Below are 23,787 nucleotides of genomic sequence, written 5' to 3' on the forward strand. Positions count from 1 at the left end.
AGTCTCTCGATATCTCGCTTACAGACAACGTGTTTACTTCCATGTACGAGTGGACGTTGCTGAGTTCGTGAGGTTTCAGCTGGTGACCCCGTCGCTTCTCGCGTGTCGTTGTTTTCGGTGTCTTGCCCAGCCGCCTGTCGCCGTGTGCGTCCGTCCTTTCCCGGCCGTGCGCCTTGTTCGTTCGCGGGCCGCCCCCCCCCCCCCCACCCCTTCGGTCCCGCCTCTCTTTCGTTCACGGCGACCCCGCGGCCGTTCCGGTCGCTGTTACAATGTACTTGTCAGTGGGGCATAATTGTACCACAGAACGAATGTTCCGAATACTGTTCACGTAGAAACACAGTGCAGTTACTGCCCGCACAGTCAAAACAGAGGGTGCAAAGACAGGCCTCCTGCATGCCAGCTGACCTCTGATGACTTTGACAAATGAATCGCCAACACCACAACCTGTCAGTATGCATATGACGTGCGGTGGCGGCACCGAACACTGCCGCTGATGGTGGTTCACATTTTTCCCATAACACAATAAATAGTATAAACCCAGAGATGTGAAAAAGGCACGACACACCTATCTGGTTTGTAAGGGATCTCCTACCAAGAATTCTCGCAGCCTGTGACATTGTTCTAACAGTGCGTGTCTTGATCGCAAATGGAAAGAAGATTAAGGTTTTGTACAGCACCGAGGACGAGGTCATTGGATACGAGGCACAAGCTCGTGCCAGGGAAGAAAATTAGTCTCACGTTTTCCGAAGGACTTCTCCCAGCATTTGCCCTCTGCGATATTGTGAAACTCTAAACTGAAACGGCCAATCGGCGATCTGAACTGCACTCCTCTCAAATACGACTCCAGTGCTTCACCACTGCCCCAGCCACCTCGTTTGGCGCAGACTGACCAAATTGTCCTCGATGGTGAGTGTTCATCGGAGGTGAGGGTATCGTCTGGAGTGCCACAGGGAAGTGTGGTAGGTCCGCTGTTGTTTTCTGTCTACATAAATGATCTTTTTGGATAGGGTGGGTAGCAATGTGTGGCTGTTTGCTGATGATGCTCTGGTGTACGGGAAGGTGTCGTCGTTGAGTGACTGTAGGAGGATACAAGATGACTTGGACAGGATTTGTGATTGGTGTAAAGAATGGCAGCTAACTCTAAATATAGATAAATGTAAATTAATGCAGATGAATACGAAAAAGAATCCTGTAATGTTTGAATACTCCATTAGCAGTGTAGCGCTTGACAGAGTCACGTCGATTAAATATTGGGGCGTAACATTGCAGGGCGATATGAAGTGGGACAACCATTTAATGGCAGTCGTGGGGAAGGCGGATAGTCGTCTTCGGTTCACTGGTAGAATTTTGGGAAGGTGTGGTTCATCTGTAAAGGAGACCGCTTATAAAACACTAATATGGCCTATTCTTGAGTACTGCTCAAGGGTTTGGGATCCCTATGAGATCGGATTGAGGGAGGACACAGAAGCAATTCAGAGGCGGGCTGCTTCATTTGTTACTGGTAGGTTTGATCATCATGCGAGTGTTACGGAAATGCTTCAGGAATTCGGGTGGGAGTCTCTAGAGGAAAGGAGGCGTTCTTTTCGCGAATCACTACTGAGTAAATTTAGAGAATAAGATAAGAGAGATTAGGGCTCGTACAGAGGCATATAGGCAGTCATTTTTCCCTCGTTCTGTTTGGGAGTGGAACAGGGGGAGATGATGCTAGTTGTGGTACGAGGTACCCTCCGCAATGCACCGTATGGTGGATTGCAGAGTATGTATGTAGATGTAGATGGTCACTGCGAAACACTGTGCAACAATTGTATCTATACAGAAGATGGAGGAAGAAGTATTGCAGATTTCGAACCGTGTGTAAGAAGTCATTCCTGGCCGGACTAGCGGGCTTGGCGGGATGCCTACTGAGGACGCTGCAGCCGATAACCAGTGTCTGGAGAGAGGGCTCTGTCTGGCCTGGAGACGGTGGGCTGGTCTTTGCATAGTCCTCCTAAGAGCGCTGTGGTCAGGGCCTAAAGGGCCGGCTTATCGGGAAACGAATGTCTCATAATGGTAAATGTATTGCAGAATATATTGGGAATGAATTTTTGAAAAAATTTCGTATGAAGTCTCTTTTTACTGACCTCTGGCTGATCGGCTGAAAGGCCTGAAATTTGAAACAGCTGACAATTCGCGAAGTGGAGAGCCGGTTGGCAGCGCGCGTGAGTATGGGGGACGAGTCGCGGACTCTGCTGGGCGGAGCTGAGGTTTTGAGGATGTTTAGTGTGTCAAGTCGTGACAGGAACATTGTTCTGCAGCTCGGAAGGCTCTGAAAGAATTCGGAAACACGTTCTCGTGGGCGAGCGCCGAGTTACACCCTGTCAGCCGGTTTGCTACAACAGTGTTGCAGTTCAGAAAACAACCACATGGTGAGTGGGAGAGGGCGCACAGCGGGGTGTGGAGCCATTAGCTGGCTGCAGGTGAACGAGGAGCACTTACCTAGGCGTCACTGAAGGCAATAAATTCCATTTGTTCCACTGGAAATACGAAGTTTCGCGTTTTTGTTCGTGTTTCGCACTTGCTGATTTTGCAGTAGTGTGCTATAGTTGTTTTGGAGGAGGCTGTTGGCGAGAGTTATTTGGAAACCAGCTGGGGGTAGTATCTTGGCCATTTGCGGTGTTCGTTTCTCAGTCTACTGGTCGGGTGTGAGAGTCTCTCTGAAGGTAGCTGGACTGTTCCAGGCCATTTGTTAATATTATAGGGGTAGTGGCTCGTGGGTCAGAACATTGCTGGCAAATTTTTTTGATGAAACCGTCCATTTGCTCGTCGGTCCAACGGAGAGCAGCGCACTTCGTTACAGGATCATTTAGTAATCGTGAAAACGTTACAGAGATGATAGATACACTCCACTGGAAGACTCTGCAGGAGAGACGCTCAGTAGCTCAATACGGACTTTCGTTGAAGTTTCGAGAACATACCTTCACCGAGGAGTCAAGCAGTATATTGCTCCCTCCTACGTATATATCGTGAAGAGACCATGAGGATAAAATCAAAGAGATTAGAGCCCACACAGAGGCATACCGAAAATTCTTCTTTCCACGAACAATACGAAACTGGAATAGAAGGGAGAACCGATAGAGGTACTCAAGGTACTCTCCACCACACATCGTCAGGTGGCTTACGGAGTATGGATGTAGATGTAGGTCGAACTTTCTGGTACGGTAAAACGTGGTCAGATTTGAATCGGTAATTATTACGACACTAACAATGTGTAAACTGTGGTTGAGCTCACAAAGGACGAATGATGTCTGTTCCTGTTTGTTGCGCAGTGTTTGTTTTGCCTGTGACACCGTCGTACCAGTGTTAAGTGCATGGACATAAACTGGTGTAGCGTGGAACCGCGTTTAGGTGGGACACTGATTTATATGTCATTATGAAGAGCTTGCGAAACACTGATAGCAACCAATGTGGGACAATAAAAATTTTCGGCGGAATTGAGTGAAAGTCGGTATCAAATGTCAAGATAATGAAAAATGTCGTCTCATACGGTTCATAAATGTGGTCGGCATTATAAAAAACGCAAGACAGAGGAAAACTGGCGTCGAAAGGATTTCAAAACCTAAAAAGTCTAGGGCCGACCAAACGCGAGAGCTACACCGTCGTCGAAAAGGAAACGAAACATCGCTGAAAGCCGTTACCTAGCCTACAGCGACCAGCGGGAGTTGAAATTTGGGATTTATCTATTCTGTAACCATTATATACTCAGTGTAACCATCGCATTAAACAGATTGATAATTAAGTTACATTTCAACACGAAACACTTGTTATGGGTCTACCCGACGTTTCCTCGAAAAATGTATGGTACGGATCCCAAAAGCGCACGCAGAAATTTTTTAGACTGATTTCATAGTGCAGCGGTGCAGACGATTGATCCGGGATCGACAGTAAAAGTTTCCGAGTAAATCTTGTGAACAATACGAGTGGTAATTCCTCTCACATGTCACTCGTCACTAATGGTGTGTGGATTCCCTCTGTGGACGCGTGGGGCAATGTGCAATGGCACGGAACCTTCAAAGACGACGCCGACGGAATGTTTCGAGGTCAACAGTACATTTAAAAGTTTTCATTTTCGTTCGCGTGCTCCGACCTCGTCACTTCCAGACCGGTACTCCCCGTACACCGCTGGCGCCGGCGGCGGCGCGCTTACCTGGAGTCGGGGTCGGCGAGGTCGCCGTCGGCGTTGGCGCTGTACCACTCGAGCATGTGCGACACGGTGGAGAGGTAGCGCTTGAAGGAGGAGATGGGCGTGGCGGAGCGGCGCGTGTGGACCAGCACGCGGAGCACGCTCGGCACCGCCAGCAGCACCAGCAGGCCCGTCAGCTTCGCCACGAACATGGCGCAGTAGTTGGCCGCGAAGAACCTCTGGCCCCTGCAACACGCGCACAACGTCCTCTCAGGTCCCGCTACAGATCTTGTCGTCTACAGGCACCACTGGAGGTATGGCATAAGATGCAGAACGTCGCTGAACCGTCTTACAGGACGATACCAACAACAGGATGAGCAAAATAAAATGGCCTCGGAATATGTCGTGCACCTCAATATAGGCACCCAAGGCGAACAGTGTAAGTTGGGTTCCTGTCTTAAAAGTGCACGAAATACACACATCAAAAAAGTTTTCATCAGATTGGTTCCGAGAGTTCCGGAACCTATACAGAAAACTGGAATAAAGATCGACATAAACATCATTTCCTCCCATTTTATTGCTCGTCAAAACCACAAACTGCGTGTTGTACCACCATACAGCGAGACCTTCAGTGGTGGTGGTCCAGATTGCTGTACACACTGGTACCTCTAATACCCAGTAGTACGACCTCTTGCACTGATGCTTGCCAGTATTCGTTGTGGCATACTATCCACAAGTTCATCAAGGCACTGTTGGTCCAGATTGTCCCGCTCTTCAACGGCGATTCGACGTAGATCCCTCAGAGTGGTTGGTGGGTCATGTCCATAAATAGCCCTTTTCAATTTATTGCAGGCATGTTCGATAGGGTTCGTGTCTGGAGAACATGCTGGCCACTCTAGTTGAGCGATGTCGTTGCCCTGAAGGAAGACATTCACAAGATGTGCACGATGGGGGCGCGAATTGTCGTCCATGAAGACGAATTCCTCGCCAATATGCTGCTGATATGGTTATGCTATGAGTCATAGCATGGTATTCAGGTATCGTACAGCCGTTACGGCGCCTTCCATGACCACCACTGGCCTACTACAGCCCCACATAATACCACCCCAAAACAGCAGGAAACTTCCACCTTGCTGCACTCGCTGGGCAGTGTGTCTAAGTCATTCAGCTTGACCAGGTTACCTCCAAACACGTCTCCGGTGATTGTGTGGTTGAAGGCATGCGCGACATTCATCGGTAAAGAGAACATGATGCCAATCTTGAGCGGTCCATTCTGCATGTTGTTGGGCCCATCAGTACCGCGCAGCATAGTGTCATGGTTGCAAAGATGGACCTCGCCATGGACGTCGGGAGTGAAGTTGCGCATCATGCAGCCTACTGCGCACAGTTTGAGTCGTAACACGACGTCCTGTCGCTGCACCAAAAGCATTATTCAACATGGTGGCGTAGCTGTCAGGGTTCCTCCGAGCCATAATTCGTAGGTAGCGGTCACCCACTGCAGTAGTAGCCCTTGGGCAGCCTGAACGAGGCATGTCATCGACAGATCCTGTCTCTCTGTATCTCCTCGATTGTCGAACAACATCGCTTTGGTTCACTCCCAGACATCTGGACACTTCCCTTGCTGAGAGCCCATCCTGGCACAAATTAACAACGCGGACGCAATCGAACCGCGGTATTGACCATGTAGGCATGGTTGAACTACAGACAACACGAGCCGTGTGCTTTCTTCCTGGTGGAATGACTGGAACTGATCGGCTGTCGGATCCCCTCCATCTAATAGGCGCTGCTCATGCATGGTTGTTTACATATTTGGGCGGGTTCAGTGACATCTCTGAGCAGTCAAAGAGACTGTGTCTGTGATACAATATTCAGAATCAACGTCTATCTTCAGTAGTTCTGGTAACTGGGGTGATGCAAAACTTTTTTGATGTGTGTATTATGCTGCCTGAAATATTGCGCCACCTGTAGGCAGTATTGACGGTATTCAGGTCAGTCTTTTGCACGCTACACAGACGAAGGAAGTTAGATTAGTTTAGGTGTGCTGTTCTTCAGTCGAAAATAAATTTAAAACAAGACAAAAAAGTGTTAGTATTAGAGTACATCAAAATACATACATCATTGCTGGCAGTGTGGGATATTAGGGCAGATGAGTACAAAAACAGAAGTGTTAAGAATGAAGATGTGGTGTGGTGGTGGTTAGTGTTTAACGTCTCGTCGACAACGGGGTCATTAGAGACGGAGCGCAAGCTCGGGTTAGGGAAGGAAATCGGCCGTGCCCTTTCAAAGGAACCATCCCGGCATTTGCCTGAAACGATTTAGGGAAATCACGGAAAACCTAAATCAGGATGGCTGGAGACGGTATTGAACCGTCGTCCTCCCGAATGCGAGTCCAGTGTGCTAACCACTGCGCCACCTCGCTCGGTTAAGAATGAAGAATTGTATGGTCCTTTGCTCATAAAATGTAGGGTGTGGCGGCGAATGAAGATGTTTTTTAAAAAAATTGGTTAATGCAAAGCTTTGAATAAAAGTGTGTATAGATATTCATCTACGTTTGTACAATCCTTAGAAGAATATAATCCTTCCGTGCAACCGAGTGGAGTAGCGCAGTGATCAGCACACTGGACTTGCATTCGGGAGGACAACGATTCAAACCCACGTCGGCCATCCTGACTTAGGTGTTCCGTGACTTCCGTAAATCGCTTAAGACAATTGCAGAGATGGTTCCTTCGTTCTCCATCCTTCCCTAATCCCAGCTTGTGTTCCGTCTCTAATGATCTCGTTGTCAGCGGGACGTTAAACACTGATCTCTTCCTCCTTTAGTGAACACATTGTTGCACGACACGTTTCCATAACTATGTCTCAAATAGTGTGAGGTGGAACTGCACTTTAATTCTTAAGTCTTCGAAAGAATTGCCAGTAGCAAGATATCACAGCATAATAGACACGCGCTGACTTGGTGGAACTACGTCTCTCACAGTATTACTTTATTCTTTGACGATGGACATATGGGCATTTGCAGAAGTTTATCCGTGGCGGTGGGGAAGGTAGTGGGCGGGGGGCCGAAGGATCGAGCGAACAACTCAAGCGCCTATATTTGGGCCGCAAGTGTATGGGAATACCATTTCCAGTAATGTATCAAATGTTGGCTCATCAACAGACAAAAACATTATTTTTCGTTCAACCTTAATTCTCTCAATTCAACAATCAATAACACTGCACAATATTATCGTGTAATATTATTGGCTGTCTAGCGGCCGCTCCATGTAGCATACTCAATCTAAGCCGGCCGGAGTGGCCGATCGGTTCTAGGCGCTTCAGTCTGAAACCGCGCGGCCGCTACGGTCGCAGATTCGAATCCTGCCTCGGGCATGGATGTGTGTGATGTCCGTAGGTTAGTTAGGTTTAAGTAGTTCTAAGTTCGAGGGGACTGATGACCTCAGAAGTTAGGTCCCATAGTGCTCAGAGCCATTTGAGCCATACTCAATCTAAGACAAAAAGAAGAGAGCGACACACGATGAAGGAATTATCTGAATGCGACGGAAGACGATAGATGTCATTTACATGTACAGACAAATAAATGATTACAACTTCAGAAATATTGGGAGATTTGTTCAAGAGAAAGAGCTTCACAAATTGAGTGCAAGTCAGCGACGCATTGCTCCACCTCTGGTCCTTTTTCAAGCAATTATTCGGCTTGGCATTGACTGACGGAGTTCTTGGAAATTATCCTGAGAGATATCCTGCCAAATTCTATGCAATTGGCTCGTCAGATCGTGGAAATCCCTACCTGACTGAAGGACTCTGCGTGTAATGCTCCAAACGTTCTCTGTTGGGGAGAGATCCGGAGACCTTGCTGGCCAAGTTAGGGTTTGGCAAGCGCGAAGACAAGGAGTAGAAGCTCTCGCCTTGTGCGGGCGGGCATTATCTTGCTGAAATGCGAGCCCAGGACGGCTTGGCACGGAGGCCAACAAAACAGGGGTATTGTTGTGCTCCAAGGGTGTCGCGGATGACAATCAAAGCGGTCCTGGTATGAAATGAAGTGGCGCCCCAGACCATTATTCACGGTTGTCTCCAGACACATGTTCGCTGGTCATCGGAACCTAGTTTGAAGCGATATTCATTACTGAAGACAGTTCCACTCCAGTCAATGAGATTCCAGACCAGCAAGGTCCCTGGATCTTTTCCCAATAGAAAACGTTTGGAGCATTATGGGAAGGACCCTTCAACCATCTCTGGGTTTTGACGACCTGACGCGATAATTGGGCAGGATATGGCACGGTGTCTGTCAGGAGGACATCCAGCAACTCTGCCAATCAATGCTGAGCCGAAAACTGCTTTATAATGGCCAGAGGCGGAGCGACGGGATACTGACTTGCTCAATTTGTGAAGCCTTTTCTCTTAAATAAATCGTTTTACTTTTCTGAAATTGTGATCACTTGTTTGACTGTGCATGTACATCACGAGTACGATTTCCGTCTCATTCGGATAATTCCTTCGTCGTGCTTCGTCTATTGTGTGTTAGAGTGTACAGTGATTGCCCGTCCATAGGCCAACTGCAACTGTTTTGTGTTGAAAGAATATTTGAAGAATTGTGTCTAAGGTATAGCAAGCACAAAGGCGAATTGAAAACATACAGGGTGTTTCAAAAATGACCGGTATATTTGAAACGGCAATAAAAACTAAACGAGCAGCGATAGAAATACACCGTTTGTTGCAATATGCTTGGGACAACACTACATTTTCAGGCGGACAAACTTTCGAAATTACAGTAGTTACAATTTTCAACAACAGATGGCGCTGCAAGTGATGTGAAAGATATGGAAGACAACGCAGTCTGTGGGAGCGCCATTCTGTACGTCGTCTTTCTGCTGTAAGCGTGTACTGTTCACAACGTGAAAGTGTGCTGTGGACAACATGGTTTATTCCTTAGAACAGAGGATTTTTCTGGTGTTGGAGTTCCACTGCCTAGAACACAGTGTTGTTGCAACAAGCCGAAGTTTTCAACGGAGGTTTAATGTAACCAGAGGACCGAAAAGCGATACAATAAAAGATCTGTTTGAAAAATTTCAATGGACTGGGAACGTGACGGATGAACGTGCTGGAAAGGTAGGGCGACCACGTACGGCAACCACAGAGGGCAACGTGCAGCTAGTGCAGCAAGTGATCCAACAGCGGCCTCGGGTTACCATTCGCCGTGTTGCAGCTGCGGTCCAAATGACGTCAACGTCCACGTATCGTCTCATGCGCCAGAGTTTACACATCTATCCATACAAAATTCAAACGCGGCAACCCCTCAGCGCCGCTACCATTGCTGCACGAGAGATATTCGCTAACGATATAGTGCACAGGATTGATGACGGCGATATGCATGTGGGCAGCATTTGGTTTACTGACGAAGTTTATTTTTACCTGGACGGCTTCGTCAATAAACAGAGCTGGATCATATGGGGAACCAAAGGAATCATTGGCCCATTTTTCAGATCCGAAACGATTACTGCATCACGCTATCTGGACATTCTTCGTGAATTTGTGGCGGTACAAACTGCCTTAGACGACACTGCGAACACCTCGTGGTTTATGCAAGATGGTGCTCGGCAACATCGCACGGCCGACGTCTTTAATTTCCTGAATGAATATTTCGATGATCGTGTGATTGCTTTGGGCTATCCGAAACATACAGGAGGCAGCGTGGATTGGCCTCCCTATTCGCCAGACATGAACCCCTGTGACTTCTTTCTGTGGGGACACTTGAAAGACCAGGTGTACCGCCAGAATCCAGAAACAATTGAACAGCTGAAGCAGTACATCTCATCTGCATGTGAAGCCATTCCGCCAGACACGTTGTCAAAGGTTTCGGGTAATTTCATTCAGAGACAACGCCATATTATTGCTAAGCATGGTGGATATGTGGAAAATATCATACTATAGAGTTTCCCAGACCGCAGCGCCATCTGTTGTTGACAATGGTAACTACTGTAATTTGGAAAGTTTGTCCGCCTGAAAATGTACTGTTGTCCCAAGCATATTGCAACAAACGGTGTATTTCTATCGCTGCTCGTTTAGTTTGTATTGCCGTTTCAAATATACCGGTCATTTTTGAAACACCCTGTATATTCCATGGCAACGGCGTCCTCACCCCAAGGAGTAGAGGGCGCTGTAGTCCTTCCATATCAGCCGTTTTAGTAAATTCGCTCAAATGTTTTCTACATAAATGTACGAATAGATATATTATAATACAAGACGACACCAGTTTTTGTGCGTCGCAAATTGGTTTAATTTCTGTTATGGCACATAATGTAGTATACTTTTAAGAATTTTACGAGTCGACTATGAAACATTTGTTATTATTTTATAATTAACACGGTAATTGTAACTCTTTTTAATGAAATGGTTCCGTTTTCTGTTGTTTACTATCACTTAAATTTATGTTAAACAAAGGTGACTAGTAATTACATATGATAAACTGTATTAAATGCCGTTGATCGCCGCTGGGGGTGTTGCCGTCTATTCAGGAGACCTCAGCACGCTATTTAAGCCCATACGAGGGGTTAGCCTCGCATAGTTACCTGCCGTTATGTAGACAGGAGTTACACTACCACCAGTCGACCAATGGGTATGTTGTTGTTGTTGTTGTTGTGGTGGTGGTCTTCAGTCCTGAGACTGGTTTGATGCAGCTCTCCATACTACTCTATCCCGTGCAAGCTTCTTCATCTCCCAGTACCTACTGCAACCTACATCCTTCTGAATCTGCTTAATGTATTCCTCTCTTGGTCTCCCTCTACGATTTTTACCCTCCATGCTGCCCTCCAATACTAAATTGGTGATCCCTTGATGCCTCAGAACATGTCCTACCAACCGATCCCTTTTTCTGGTCAAGTTGTGCCACAAACTTCTCTTCTCCCCAATCCTATTCAATACTTCCTCATTAGTTATGTGATTTACCCATCTAATCTTCAGCATTCTTCTGTAGCACCACATTTCGAAAGCTTATATTCTCTTCTTGTCCAAACTATTTATCGTCCATGGTTTCACTTAAATACATGGCTACACTCCATACAAATACTTTCAGAAATGACTTCCTGACACTTAAATCTATACTCGATGTTCACAAATTTCTCTTCTTCAGGAACGCTTTCCTTTCCATCGCCAGTCTACATTTCATATCCTCTCTGCTTCTTCCATCATCAGTTATTTTGCTCCCCAAATAGCAAAACGCCTTTACTACTTTAAGTGTCTCATTTCCTAATCTAATTCCCTCAGCATCACCCGACTTAATTCGACTACATTCCATTATCCTCGTTTTGCTTTTGTTGATGTTCATCTTATATCCTCCTTTCAAGACACTGTCTATTCCATTCAACTGCTTTTCCAAGTCCTTTGCTGTCTCTGACAGAAATCCAACGTCATCGGTGAACCTCAAAGTTTTTATTTCTTCTCCATGGATTTTAATAACTACTCCGAATTTTTCTTTTGTTTCCTTTACTGCTTGCTCAATATACAGATTGAATAACATCGGGGAGAGGCTACAACCCTGTCTCACTCCCTTCCCAACCACTGCTTCCCTTTCATGTCCCTCGACTCCTATGACTGCCATCTGGTTTCTGTACAAATTGCAAATAGCTTTTCGGTCCCTGTATTTTATCCCTGCCACCTTTAGAATTTGAAAGATAGTATTCCATTCAACATTGTCAATAGCTTTCTACAAATGCTATGAATGTAGGTTTGCCTTCCTTAATCTTTCTTCTAAGATAAGTCGTAAGGTCAGTATTGCCTCACCCGTTCCAGTATTTCTACGGAATGCAAACTGATCTTCCCCGAGGTCGGCTTCTAGGATACCTTCACGAAAAAATGTTTGTGGTTGCCTACAGAACCATGATTATATCCAGGCACGCATCTCTTGGTCTAAAGCAAATCGACAGGCACGAATGTCTTTCTTCAGAAGCCGAAAAATATGAAACCGCATGGGGAGAGATAGGGACTGTGGGGCGATGTGTAATGGCTTCCCAGCGAAACTTCTGCAACGCACTCGAAACAACAGGAACGCTAGCTCTGGCAAAGTCTTGCTGACTTTCTTTTCTGACTGCAACGGCCAGCTGCTCACTGACTCATTCTGCTAATAAAGTTAATGTTAGGTCCTCATCACGGTCATTTTTTGTACATTTCAACCACTGGCGACTCAGCCTTAGCCTGCCACAGATCAAAGTGGAAGACGGTGTTTTAAATTTTAAGGAATGTGTATGATTTGTGAGCCTAATATTCGACACGAAACCTGCTTATCTACTACAGTTGTAGAGAGCATTCGTACGATCCCGACTGGATTATGACAGCGTTGTTTACTGATCAGCATGAGTCCCTACCTCAAGATGCTGTATACTGTCCGCCACAAGGAAATGAGGCTTCCGACAGGGCCCATTGGCTACCAACAGGGCCGTCTGTGTGCAGCTGATGGCAAGCTACCACTGCGAATACAGCAAGACAGGCCCTGTAAACATTAACATTACCAAAGTCACTGGCATTTAGAGGGATGGACCGTCAAACGTCGAGGGGATATTCTGGGATCGATCACATACTTCAAGTCATTCGAGATCTGATCTGAAGAATGACTCATGCAGCTCGAAGTAATGGACGTCAGGGTAAGGAGCCGGGGATGAAAACCCAAAGTGAGTTTAAGCTCAGCAGACTGCAGGAAACCTTGAGCTCGAGGCTATATTTTTAAAAGTTCATGTTTTTCGGCGCTAACATCTTACAAAGACTTTATTCTCACATAAATGTAAGGATCTACGCAGCCGAACACACTCGATTGTACAGTTGTTTTCCCTAATAGGATCTCCTCACTTTGCCATCCAGAACAACTAATATATTGTCGAGATATAGAGAGAAGCTATTGCAATAGAAAGTTTCTCATTTGGTCTGACCCTCTCACTGGCCTGAGCTCTGCACAACACGTGAATACGGTAGGAGAAATGATGTCTTACAGCGGATCCGAAACCGACGCAAACATGTGGTTTTCAGCTGGGCACTGGAAAATGTCGGGATCTGACCCGGGGAAATGATGAAGCCACGAAGCCAACAGAAGACCCAAATAAGTGTGGAGGGGAGTCCTGGTGATTCCATATGCCCCCTCCTCCTTCCTTAACCGTTGCCTCGTGGTTTGCCTGGCCCTTGTACATTAATGTCACGTGGAGCCCTGCAGATTCCACGACGGTTAATCACGCTATCATTATACCACTCACGACCCTGCTTCATCAGAGAGATATGAGAACAATTTGCAGAATTCGTCGTTTCGGAAGCTGCGTTCAGCTTGAATACAGGTGAATATGATGTCTCTAAACTAGGATGAACCCTTCCTTCTACCCTTGCCAGCAATAAGCAGGCAATGCTAATAGCAGGTGGATATACACTCCTGGAAATGGAAAAAAGAACACATTGATACCGGTGTGTCAGACCCACCATACTTGCTCTGGACACTGCTAGAGGGCTGTACAAGCAATGATCACACGCACGGCACAGCGGACACACCAGGAACCGCGGTGTTGGCCGTCAAATGGCGCTAGCTGCGCAGCATTTGTGCACCGCCGCCGTCAGTGTCAGCCAGTTTGCCGTGGCATACGGAGCTCCATCGCAGTCTTTAACACTGGTAGCATGCCGCGACAGCGTGGACGTGAACCGTATGTGCAGTTGACGGACTTTGAGCGAGGGCGTATAGTAGGCATGCGGGAGCCCGGGTGGACGTACCGCCGAGTTGCTCAACACGTGGGGCGTGAGGTCTCCACAGTACATCAATGTTGTCGCCAGTGGTCGGCGGAAGGTGCACGTGCCCGTCAACCTGGGACCGGACCGCATCGACACACGGATGCACGCCAAGACCGTAGGATCCTACACAGTGCCGTAGGGGACCGCACCGCCACTTCCCAGCAAATTAGGGACACTGTTGCTCCTGGGGTATCGGCGAGGACCATTTGCAACCGTCTCCATGAAGCTGGGCTACGGTCCCGCACACCGTTAGGTCGTCTTCCGCTCACGCCCCAACATCGTGCAGCCCGCCTCCAGTGGTGTCGCGACAGGCGTGAATGGAGGGACGAATGGAGACGTGTCGTCTTCAGCGATGAGAGTCGCTTCTGCCTTGGTGCCAATGATGGTCGTATGCGTGTTTGGCGCCGTGCAGGTGAGCGCCACAATCAAGACTGCATACGACTGAGGCACACAGGGCCAACACCCGGCATCTTGGTGTGGGGAGCGATCTCCTACACTGGCCGTACACCTCTGGTGATCGTCGAGGGGATACTGAATAGTGCACGGTACATCCAAACCATCATCGAACCCATCATTCTACCATTCCTAGACCGGCAAGGGAACTTGCTGTTCCAACAGGACAATGCACGTCCGCACGTATCCCGTGCCACCCAACGTGCTCTAGAAGGTGTAAGTCAACTACCCTGGCCAGCAAGATCTCCGGATCTGTCCCCCATTGAGCATGTTTGGGACTGGATGAAGCGTCGTCTCACGCGGTCTGCACGTCCAGCACGAACGCTGGTCCAACTGAGGCGACAGGTGTAAATGGCATGGCAAGCCATTCCACAGGACTACATCCAGCATCTCTATGATCATCTCCACGGGAGAATAGCAGCCTGCATTGCTGCGAAAGGTGGATATACACTGTACTAGTGCCGACATTGTGCATGCTCTGTTGCCTGTTTCTATGTGCCTGTGGTTCTGTCAGTGTGATCATGTGATGTATCTGACCACAGGAATGTGTCAATAAAGTTTCTCCTTCCTGGGACAATGAATTCACGGTGTTCTTATTTCAATTTCCAGGAGTGTAATTAAAGTGAGGGTGTTGCCAGCGCTGCAGTGCAGGCTGCATACATCCCAGGACAGTGAAACGTCCGTCGACCGTTGCGCCCACGGAGTATGCTAAAAAAATAATAGTTTCACTTTCTGCCACCAGGAGAAAAACGACGTTGTTGACAGTCAGAATGGGGTGCGGTACAGGAAAATGGCAGGAACGATCAGAAACACGATAACTGTGGTGCTGGTACATTTATTAGGATACAGTCACAAGTTAAAACGTGTTCACGTGCATCCTGAAATTACGTAGAAGTGATGCCGTCGTTACCGAATGTATCTCAAAAATAAATAAATAAATAAAAAATCTTTCACCTGGCATGCGATATGTGGTGTCGCTCCATCTTGCATGAAAATAGTGATGTGGAAACAGTTGTGTTCTTGCGAAGCTGGAATCACGTGTTGCACACGTTGTTCCTTATAACAGGCGGGCGAGTTGTCATCTCCTTGAAGGAAACTGGACCGATAATTGAGGAGCTTGTGAAACCGCACCACACCTGAACTGAGTATAGTGGATGTTCCTGGACAACATATTGAGGAGTAGTCCTTCATATGCAACAAATTCTGTGCATTCACGCCTCCGTGCAGAGTAAAGTATGCCTCGTCCATCCGAAGAATATTCCCGGCCGCATGTCATTCATTTCCATGCGTGCCAGAAAGTGAAGGGCAAAGTCACGGCGTTGTAGATTATCATGAGGCTTCATCTGATGCACATTCTGAATCTTGTAGGAATACCAGTGTAAAATGCGCTCCAAAATCTTCTGAACTGCTGACCCGTGGAGACAGGGATCCTGTTACACGGCTCGAGCACTGGATGCAGAACCTGCGGCACGCGCTGCAAGGTCGGCTACAGGTGCAGCAGCAACCTCTCCAACTACTGCCTCGGGAACTGGCCGCGTGGGCCGCTTCCCTCTCCCTGCTGCACCACCTAATTCACCTGCTTCTTCAAATTTCTTGGTCATATCCTTCAGCCCATTTGTTGACACGGTCCCTCTTTTGCAGCTGTTTCTGTCGGTGATATTCCCGCAGTGTAGCGATGCTATTGCTGCCGTTCTGGTAAAACATCTTTACCAGCAATGCACCGTCTTTATTAATAGCCATTGCGTTTTGTACGAATAATGTCAAATTTGTTAATTCTTTACTCCAATAGTCACTTCACAAAAGAAATCAGTACACATTACCAAGTGACAAACAGCATATTGACGTCAAAATAGGACACATTTGAAAGTCTGACTACTGACAGTGCCATGTTTTCCCATGCTGGCAGAAAATGGGACTATTATTTTTTAGCATACACCCTGTGCGCACCGATTAGTGAACATACCTTGGATATTTCAGCTCCCTGTGATGTGTACAGCCTGCATTGTAGCTGTCGGAACATCAGCACTTTAATTATAACCAACTGGTACGTACGTCAGCTGAAGGTGGCGACAATAGTGTGACTCGGCAGTTTATGAAGTGCATTAAAGCTGCGTTCCTATTCCCAAGCTGAAGTTATTTTGTGAGGGACAACTAGTTTTTGTGTTAGAGTCTTGTGACCAGTTTTGTAGACGACTTCACACCTGTTCGTATAGCATTGTGAGACAGGAAGTGAGCAAGACCAGAATCGAACCTGCGCGGCAGAATAACGGCTGTGTCTGGCACAGCGGCCAGTGTGAGTGCGAATTTCAGGTGGTCTCCCAGGCTCGAGTGGGCAACTGCTCGACTGGTCGACTGGTAGCCACTTTCCATGTCTGAGAGCATGGTATACAAACAGTGAAAATACAGTAACACGCACATAACAAAGTTCCCAAAATTCACAGACAGGTGGCGCGCACGGCTTCCACTCGTGTATCAGCTTCTAACCATCCTGCGATGCGCAGATATTCATCCGTCGTCAGCAACGAAGTTCAATTGCAAACAGGAACACGAGAAGAATAGGATTTGTACTGGGCGAGTTGAAATTATGATGGGGAAATCGTCTACAAAAAGTCTGAATGATTACACCATCAACTTTCCGTTGAATGCCGGTTTCAATTGTACGGGTGCGTGGGAGCGTGGTGTGTGCCACACGGCGCCAGTGTGCAGGCGAGACGTGGTTCAAACGGCTCTGAGCACTATGGGACTCAACATCTTTGGTCATCAGTCACCTAGAACTTAGAACTACTTAAACCTAACAAACCTAAGGACGTCACACACATCCATGCTCGAGGCAGGTTTCGAACCTGCGACCGTACCGGTCACGCGGTTCCAGGCTGAAGCGACTAGAACCGCCGGCGCGAGACGTGGTCTGGGCTGGTTACACAGGATCGCAGTTCGTCCCCATTTTAAGGCTGCTACAACAGTCGGCAGGCGCATGTCATGTATACATTCTCGCAAACGATCTGTTTCCTTTCCTCGCATTATATTACCCTGACAGAGATTTGTCGTGCGTGGAGGGTACAAGGGGACTGAGATCGTGCATCCTATGTTCGATTGGGTCAAGATCGGGTGTTCTGTGGGGATAATCGGTGATCGTAAATTCAACTAAGTATTCCTCGAACAGTCTGCGTACAGCCAAAAAGTGAGGACATGTCGCGTTGAAGTGCTAAAACATGACATATCGGTCGTGTTGTTGTTGTGGTCTTCAGTCCTGAGACTGGTTTGATGCAGCTCTTCTTGTTACTCTATCCTGTACAAGCTTCTTCATCACCCAGTACCTACTGCAACCTACGTCCTTCTGAATCTGTTTAGTGTATTCATCTCTTGGTCTCCCTCTACGATTTTTACCCTCCACGCTCCCCTCCAATACTAAATTAGCGATCCCTTGATGCCTCAGAACATGTCCTACCAATCGGTCCTTTCTTCTATTCAAGTTGTGCCACAAATTCCTCTTCTCCTCAATCCTATTCAATACGTCCTCATTAGTTATGTGATCTACCCATATAATCTCCAGCATTCTTCTGTAGCACTACATTTCGAAAGCTTCTGTTCTCTTCTTGTCCAAACTATTTATCGTCCATGTTTCACTTCCATACATGGCTACACTCCATACAAATACTTTCAGAAACGACTTCCTGAAACTTAAATCTGTACTCCATGTTAGCAAATTTCTCTTCTTCAGAAACGCTTTCCTTACCATTGCCTGTCTAGATTTGATATTCTCTCTACTTCGGCGATCATCAGTTATTTTGCTCCCCAAATAGCAAAACTCCGTTACCACATTAAGGGTCTCATTTTCTAATCTAATTCCCTCAGCATCACCCGACTTAATTCGACTACATTCCATTATCCTCGTTTTGCTTTTGTTGATGTTCATCTTATATCCTCCTTTCAAGATACTGTCCATTCCGTTCAACTGCTCTTCCAAGTCCTTTGCTGTCTCTGACATAATTACAATGTCATAGGCGAACCTCAAACTTGTTATTTCTTCTCCATGAATTTTAATACCTACTCCGAATTTTTCTTTTGTTTCCTTTACTGCTTGCTCAATATACAGATTGAATAACATCATGGATAGGCTACCACCCTGTCTCATGCCCTTCCCAACCACTGCTTCCCTTTCATGCCGCTCGACTCTTATAACTGCCATCTGGTTTCTGTACAAATTGCAAATAGCCTGTCGGTTCCTGTATTTTACCCCTGCCACCTTTAGAATTTGAAAGAGTATTCCATTCAACATTGTCAAAAGCTTTCTCTAAGTCTACAAATGCTAGAAATGTAGGTTTGCCTTTCCTTAATCTAGCTTCTAAGATGAGGCGTAGGGTCACTATTGCCTCACGAGTTCCAATATTTCTACAGAATCCAAATTGATCTTCCCCGAGGTCGGCTTGTACCAGTTTTTCTATTCGCCTCTAAAGAATTCGAGTTAGTATTTTGCATCCGTGACTCATTAAACTGATAGTTCGGTAATTTTCACATCTGTCAGCACCTGCTTTCTTTAGAATTGGAATTATTATATTCTTCTTGAAATCTGACGGTATTTCGCCTGTCTCATACATCTTGATAACCAGATGGTAGAGTCTTGTCAGGACTGGCTCTCCCAAGGCTGTCAGTAGTTCTACTGGAATGTTGTCTACTCCAGGGCCATTGTTTCAACTTAGGTCCTTCAGTGCTCTGTCAAACTCTTCACGCTGTATCGTATCTCCCATTTCATCTTCATTTACGTCCTCTTCCATTTCCATAATATTGTCTTCAAGTACATCGCCCCTGTATAGGCCCTCTATATTCTCCCTCCACCTTTCTGCTTTCCCTCCTTTGCTTAGAACTGGGTTTCCATCTGAGCTCTTGATATTCATACAAGTGGCTCTCTTTTCTCCAAAGGTCTCTTTAATTTTTCTGTAGGCAGTATCTATATTACCCCTAGTGAGATAAGCCTCTACATCCTTACATTTGTCCTCTAGCCATCCCTGCTCGCACTTCCTGTCGATGTCATTTTTGAGACGTTTGTATTCCTTTTTGCCTGCTTCATTTACTGCATTTTTATATTTTCTCCTTTCATCAGTTAAATTCAATATTTCTTCTGTTACCCAAGGATTTCTACTAGCCCTCGTCTTTTTACCTACTAGATCCTCTGCTGCCTTCACTACTTCATCCCTCAGACCCACCCAATTCTTCTTCTACTGTATTTGTTTCCCCCATTCCTGTCAATTGTTCCCTTATGCTCTCCCTGTAACTCTTTATAACCTCTGATTCTTTTAGTTTATCCATGTCCCATCTCCTTAAATTCCAACCTTTTTGCAGTTTCTTCAGTTTTAATCTACAGGTCATAACCAATAGATTGTGGTCAGAGTCCACATCTGCTCCTGGAAATGTCTTACAATTTGAAACTTGGTTCCTAAATCTCTGTCTTACCATTATATAATCTATCTGAAACCTGTCAGTATCTCCAGGCTTCTTCCATGTATACAGCCTTCTTTTATGATTCTTGAACCAAGTCTTACCTTTGATTAAGTTGTGCTCTGTGCAAAATTCTACCAGGCGGCTTCCTCTTTCATTTCTTTGCCCCAGTCCATATTCACCTACTATGTTTCCTTCTCTCCCTTTTGCTCTCCCTGTAACTCAGTTATGGCTATTAAAGCTGCGTCTCCCTTCACTATCTGAATAATTTCTTTTATTTCATCATACATTTCTTCAATTTCTTCGTCATCTGCAGAGCTAGTTGGCATATAAACTTGTACTACTGTAGTAGGTGTGGGCTTCGTGTCTATCTTGGCCACAATTATGCGTTCACTATGATGATTGTAGTAGCTTACCCGCATTCCTATTTTTTGATTCATTATAAAACCGACTCCTGCATTGCCCCTACTTGATTTTGTATTTATAACCCTGTATTCACCTGACCAAAAGTCTTGTTCCTCGTGCCACCGAACTTCACTAATTCCCATTATATATAACTTTAACGTATCCATTTCCCTTTTTAAATTTTCTAATCTACCTGCTCGATTAAAAGCTCTGACATTCCACACTCCGATCCGTAGAACGCGTTTTCTTTCTCCTGATAACGACGTCCTCCTGAGTAGTCCCCACCCGGAGACCCGAATGGGGGACTATTTTACCTCCGGAATATTTTACCCAAGAGGACGCCATCATCTTTTAACCATACAGTAAAGCTGCATGCCCTCGGAAAAAATTACAGCTGTAGTTTTCCCTTGCTTTCAGCCGTTCGCAGTACCAGCACGGCAAGGCAGTTTTGGTTAGTGTTACAAGGCCAGATCAGTCAATCATCCAGACTGTTGCCCCTGCAACTACTGAAAAGGCTGCTGCCCCTCTTCAGGAACCACACGTTTGTCTGGCCTCTCAACAGATACCCCTCCGTTGTGGTTGCACCAGCCGGCCGCGGTGGTCTCGCGGTTCTAGGCGCGTAGTCCGGAACCGTGCGACTGCTACGGTCGCAGGTTCGAATCCTGCCTCGGGCATGGATGTGTGTGATGTCCTTAGGTTAGTTAGGTTTAAGTAGTTCTAAGTTCTAGGGGACTGATGACCACAGCAGTTTAGTCCCATAGTGCTCAGACCCATTTGAACCATTTGTGGTTGCACCTATGGTACGGCTATCTGTATGGCTGGGGTACGCAAGCCTCCCCACCAACGGCAAGGTCCATGGTTCTTTGGGGAGGGACATATCGGTCAGGGTAATGTAATACCAGGAAAGCTAGCAGATGGTCTGCGAGAATGTTTTCGTGACGTAAACCTGCGATATGTCGCAGGAGCGTGAAAGTGGAGACCAACTGCGACCATGTGTACACAGCCCAGACCATAAGCGAGCTACGTCTCGTCTGGACACTAGTGTGTTGACACACGGGATCCGTAGCTTTATGTGGCATAGACCACGCCCTTGCACCCGTGCAACTGAAACGGGCATTCAACGGACCGTGCTACGTGCCGCCAACGTTCCCAAAACGACAAGAGTCGGCCGTCAGTTGCTGAATACGGTGCGGTGCGTTCGTCTCCGTATACTCGTGCTACGGACGGACTGCAGATCCCAACATTCCGTTCGGGAACAGTATGACTCAGACTGTGTGAGCTGAAGGTGGAGGGGGGAGAAAGGAAAAGAAAAGGAAGGGACTGTTCATGTCGTCTGCATCAGGAATTTATGCAGAATCAAGGGAGACGAGTGAAATTGTGTGCAGGATCTGGATTCAAACCTGGGAAGTCCGGCTTACTCGTCGCTTGCGTTAATCACTGTGCCTCGCGGACACCCGCTACGCCCGTCGGCCGACCCACACTGCCACCGAGAGCCAGCTTTCCGCAGTCCCCGCCCACATCCTCCGTGGTCGCTACTGTGAGATTCGTGCAGGGGTCGGGCGTCATTGTGCTTCCACACTGAACGTGGTGTTTTCATTGCCCACCGAGGTGAATGCTTAGTCTCTGTTGTTCCGGCCACGTCCGAAATAACAGACCCCACATAACCTGAGCCACAGTAGTCCGCCGGGCTCTTCGCTTGGCTCAGCGGAGGCGGCGTAACGTTCGCCCGTCAAACACCTGTGGCCTCAAGTTTAGTCCGTGGATGCAGTGGAAATTGAAATGGGCGTTTAGCGTCATTGGCTGGAAGGCCCCTTGCGGGGCAGGTCGGTCCGCCGTGATGTAGGTCTCATTACATTCGACGGCACACTGGGCGACCTGCGCGCCGGATGGGGATGAAATGATGATGAAGACAACACAGTGCCCAGTCCCTGAGCGGAGAAAGTCCCCGACCCCGTCGGGAATCGAACTCGGGCCCTACGACGTGGATGCAATGCCTCTGCGCTGCTAGAGATCGGCGTTAGACCTTGTTGATCTCTTGTGCGTTCTCGAGTATGCTGTGGTTCATACGTTACGTACCGGGTACAATAGCACATTCAAAGTTGGTTAACTAGCAAGCTGATGCGTGTTCACTGCATGAGATACAGTGTTTACACTGGCGTCATACGCTGCATCTAGCGGCAACATTCGAGCATCATACACGGCACGTCTTTAAATGGCACTACCCTTCCCGTGACTGTCCTATCAGTTTAATCCCTGTACAATATTTAGAACGCGCAGTTGATTGCAGAATAGAGATGTAGACGATACAGGATGTCCCAGGAGCAACGGCCAACATTCAGGGATATAACCGATTATTCGAAGCAAAACAATGTAGTAAACATGGGCTCCAATATGCATACTTTAAGAGCTATTAGCACTTGTTCATGTCTGTTGCTGAGAAAATGATCGTAGCTCTTAGAGCCCATGTTTATCAGATATTCCTTTCTTGTTTTGGTCCACACTGCCGGCTCCCAAAACATGGAAAGCAAAGAGTTTTTAGTAGAAGAGGTTTGTTTCACACAATCCAAGATGAATAACTGCTCATAGCCCTTACGGAATGCATTGTCAGAGGTTCCTGCCATGTCCCTGAACACTGGCCATTCGTCCTGGGACAGCCCGAGTAGTGTGGTGCAGAGGAGAGGAGGGCGTACTCACTGGCGGTAGAGGTCGGCGTCGTACCAGGGCGGCAGCTGCAGCGGCCCCGTCGACTTGGCGGGCGTCTTCGTCCCCTCGTCCAGGAGCAGCCGCATCTGCTCCTCCACGCTCAGCGCCGACTCCGCGCCTGTCACAGCAATAGAACACACTGACGTCATCCACTGAAACTCAGCCACCTGTTCAATCGTACAAGTGGCGCGGCCGTGGGCAGGAAAGGAATTACGTCCCTTCACAATGCTATGCACATACACTGTCCAACTACGTTAACGTAACCACCTGTCAAAAAAGTGTTCAAATGTGTGTAAAATCTAATGGGACTTAACTGCTAAGGTCATCAGTCCCTAAGCTTACACACTATTTAACCTAAATTATCCTAAGGAGAAACACACACTCATGCCCGAGGGAGAACTCGAACCTCCGTCGGGACCAGCCGCACAGTCCATGACTGCAGCGCCTAGAGCAGTCGGCTAATTCCGCGCGGCTAACCACCTGTCAAAAGGCAGCATAAAGATCTTTTGCACTGCGGACATTCAGGAAGAAAGTCATTGAGTGTCTGGAAGGTACCGACAGGGATGTGCAGCCACGGTGACTTCAGTGGCGTGGCCGGTTGTGGATCGATAGTGCGAACAGCCTCATCCAGGGAGTCTCACAGATTCTCATTGGATTTAAATCCTGGTAGTTTGGTTACGTGGGACTAAGGTAAACTCATCCTGATACTCTTCGAACAGCGCACGTACACTGCGAGCTGTGTGACCCGTTGCATTCTCCTGCTGGTAGATGCCATACTGCCGACTAACAAGAAACTGCTTGTTGGAGTGGACGTGGTCCCAAGGATAGAAACACACTTGTGTTGATCCGTTGTACCTTCCACAGTGACGAGATCACCC

The 23,787-nt window shown here is 47.2% G+C and overlaps 1 protein-coding gene across 1 annotated transcript in view; it reads right to left on the reverse strand.

The window, feature by feature from the left end:
• Window positions 1-23,787, reverse strand: part of LOC126331791 (uncharacterized) — a 155,605-nt gene that overhangs the window by 21,269 nt on the left and 110,549 nt on the right. Inside the window, exons 2-3 of the mRNA XM_049996526.1 lie at window positions 22,901-23,027; window positions 4,184-4,405 (exon numbers count right to left, since the gene is read on the reverse strand). Of these exons, the coding sequence (XP_049852483.1) occupies window positions 4,184-4,405; window positions 22,901-23,027 (349 nt within the window). The remainder of the gene's footprint in view (window positions 1-4,183; window positions 4,406-22,900; window positions 23,028-23,787) is intronic.

The sequence above is a fragment of the Schistocerca gregaria genome, chromosome 1, assembly GCF_023897955.1.
Source record: "Schistocerca gregaria isolate iqSchGreg1 chromosome 1, iqSchGreg1.2, whole genome shotgun sequence".
Taxonomy (NCBI): domain Eukaryota; kingdom Metazoa; phylum Arthropoda; class Insecta; order Orthoptera; family Acrididae; genus Schistocerca; species Schistocerca gregaria.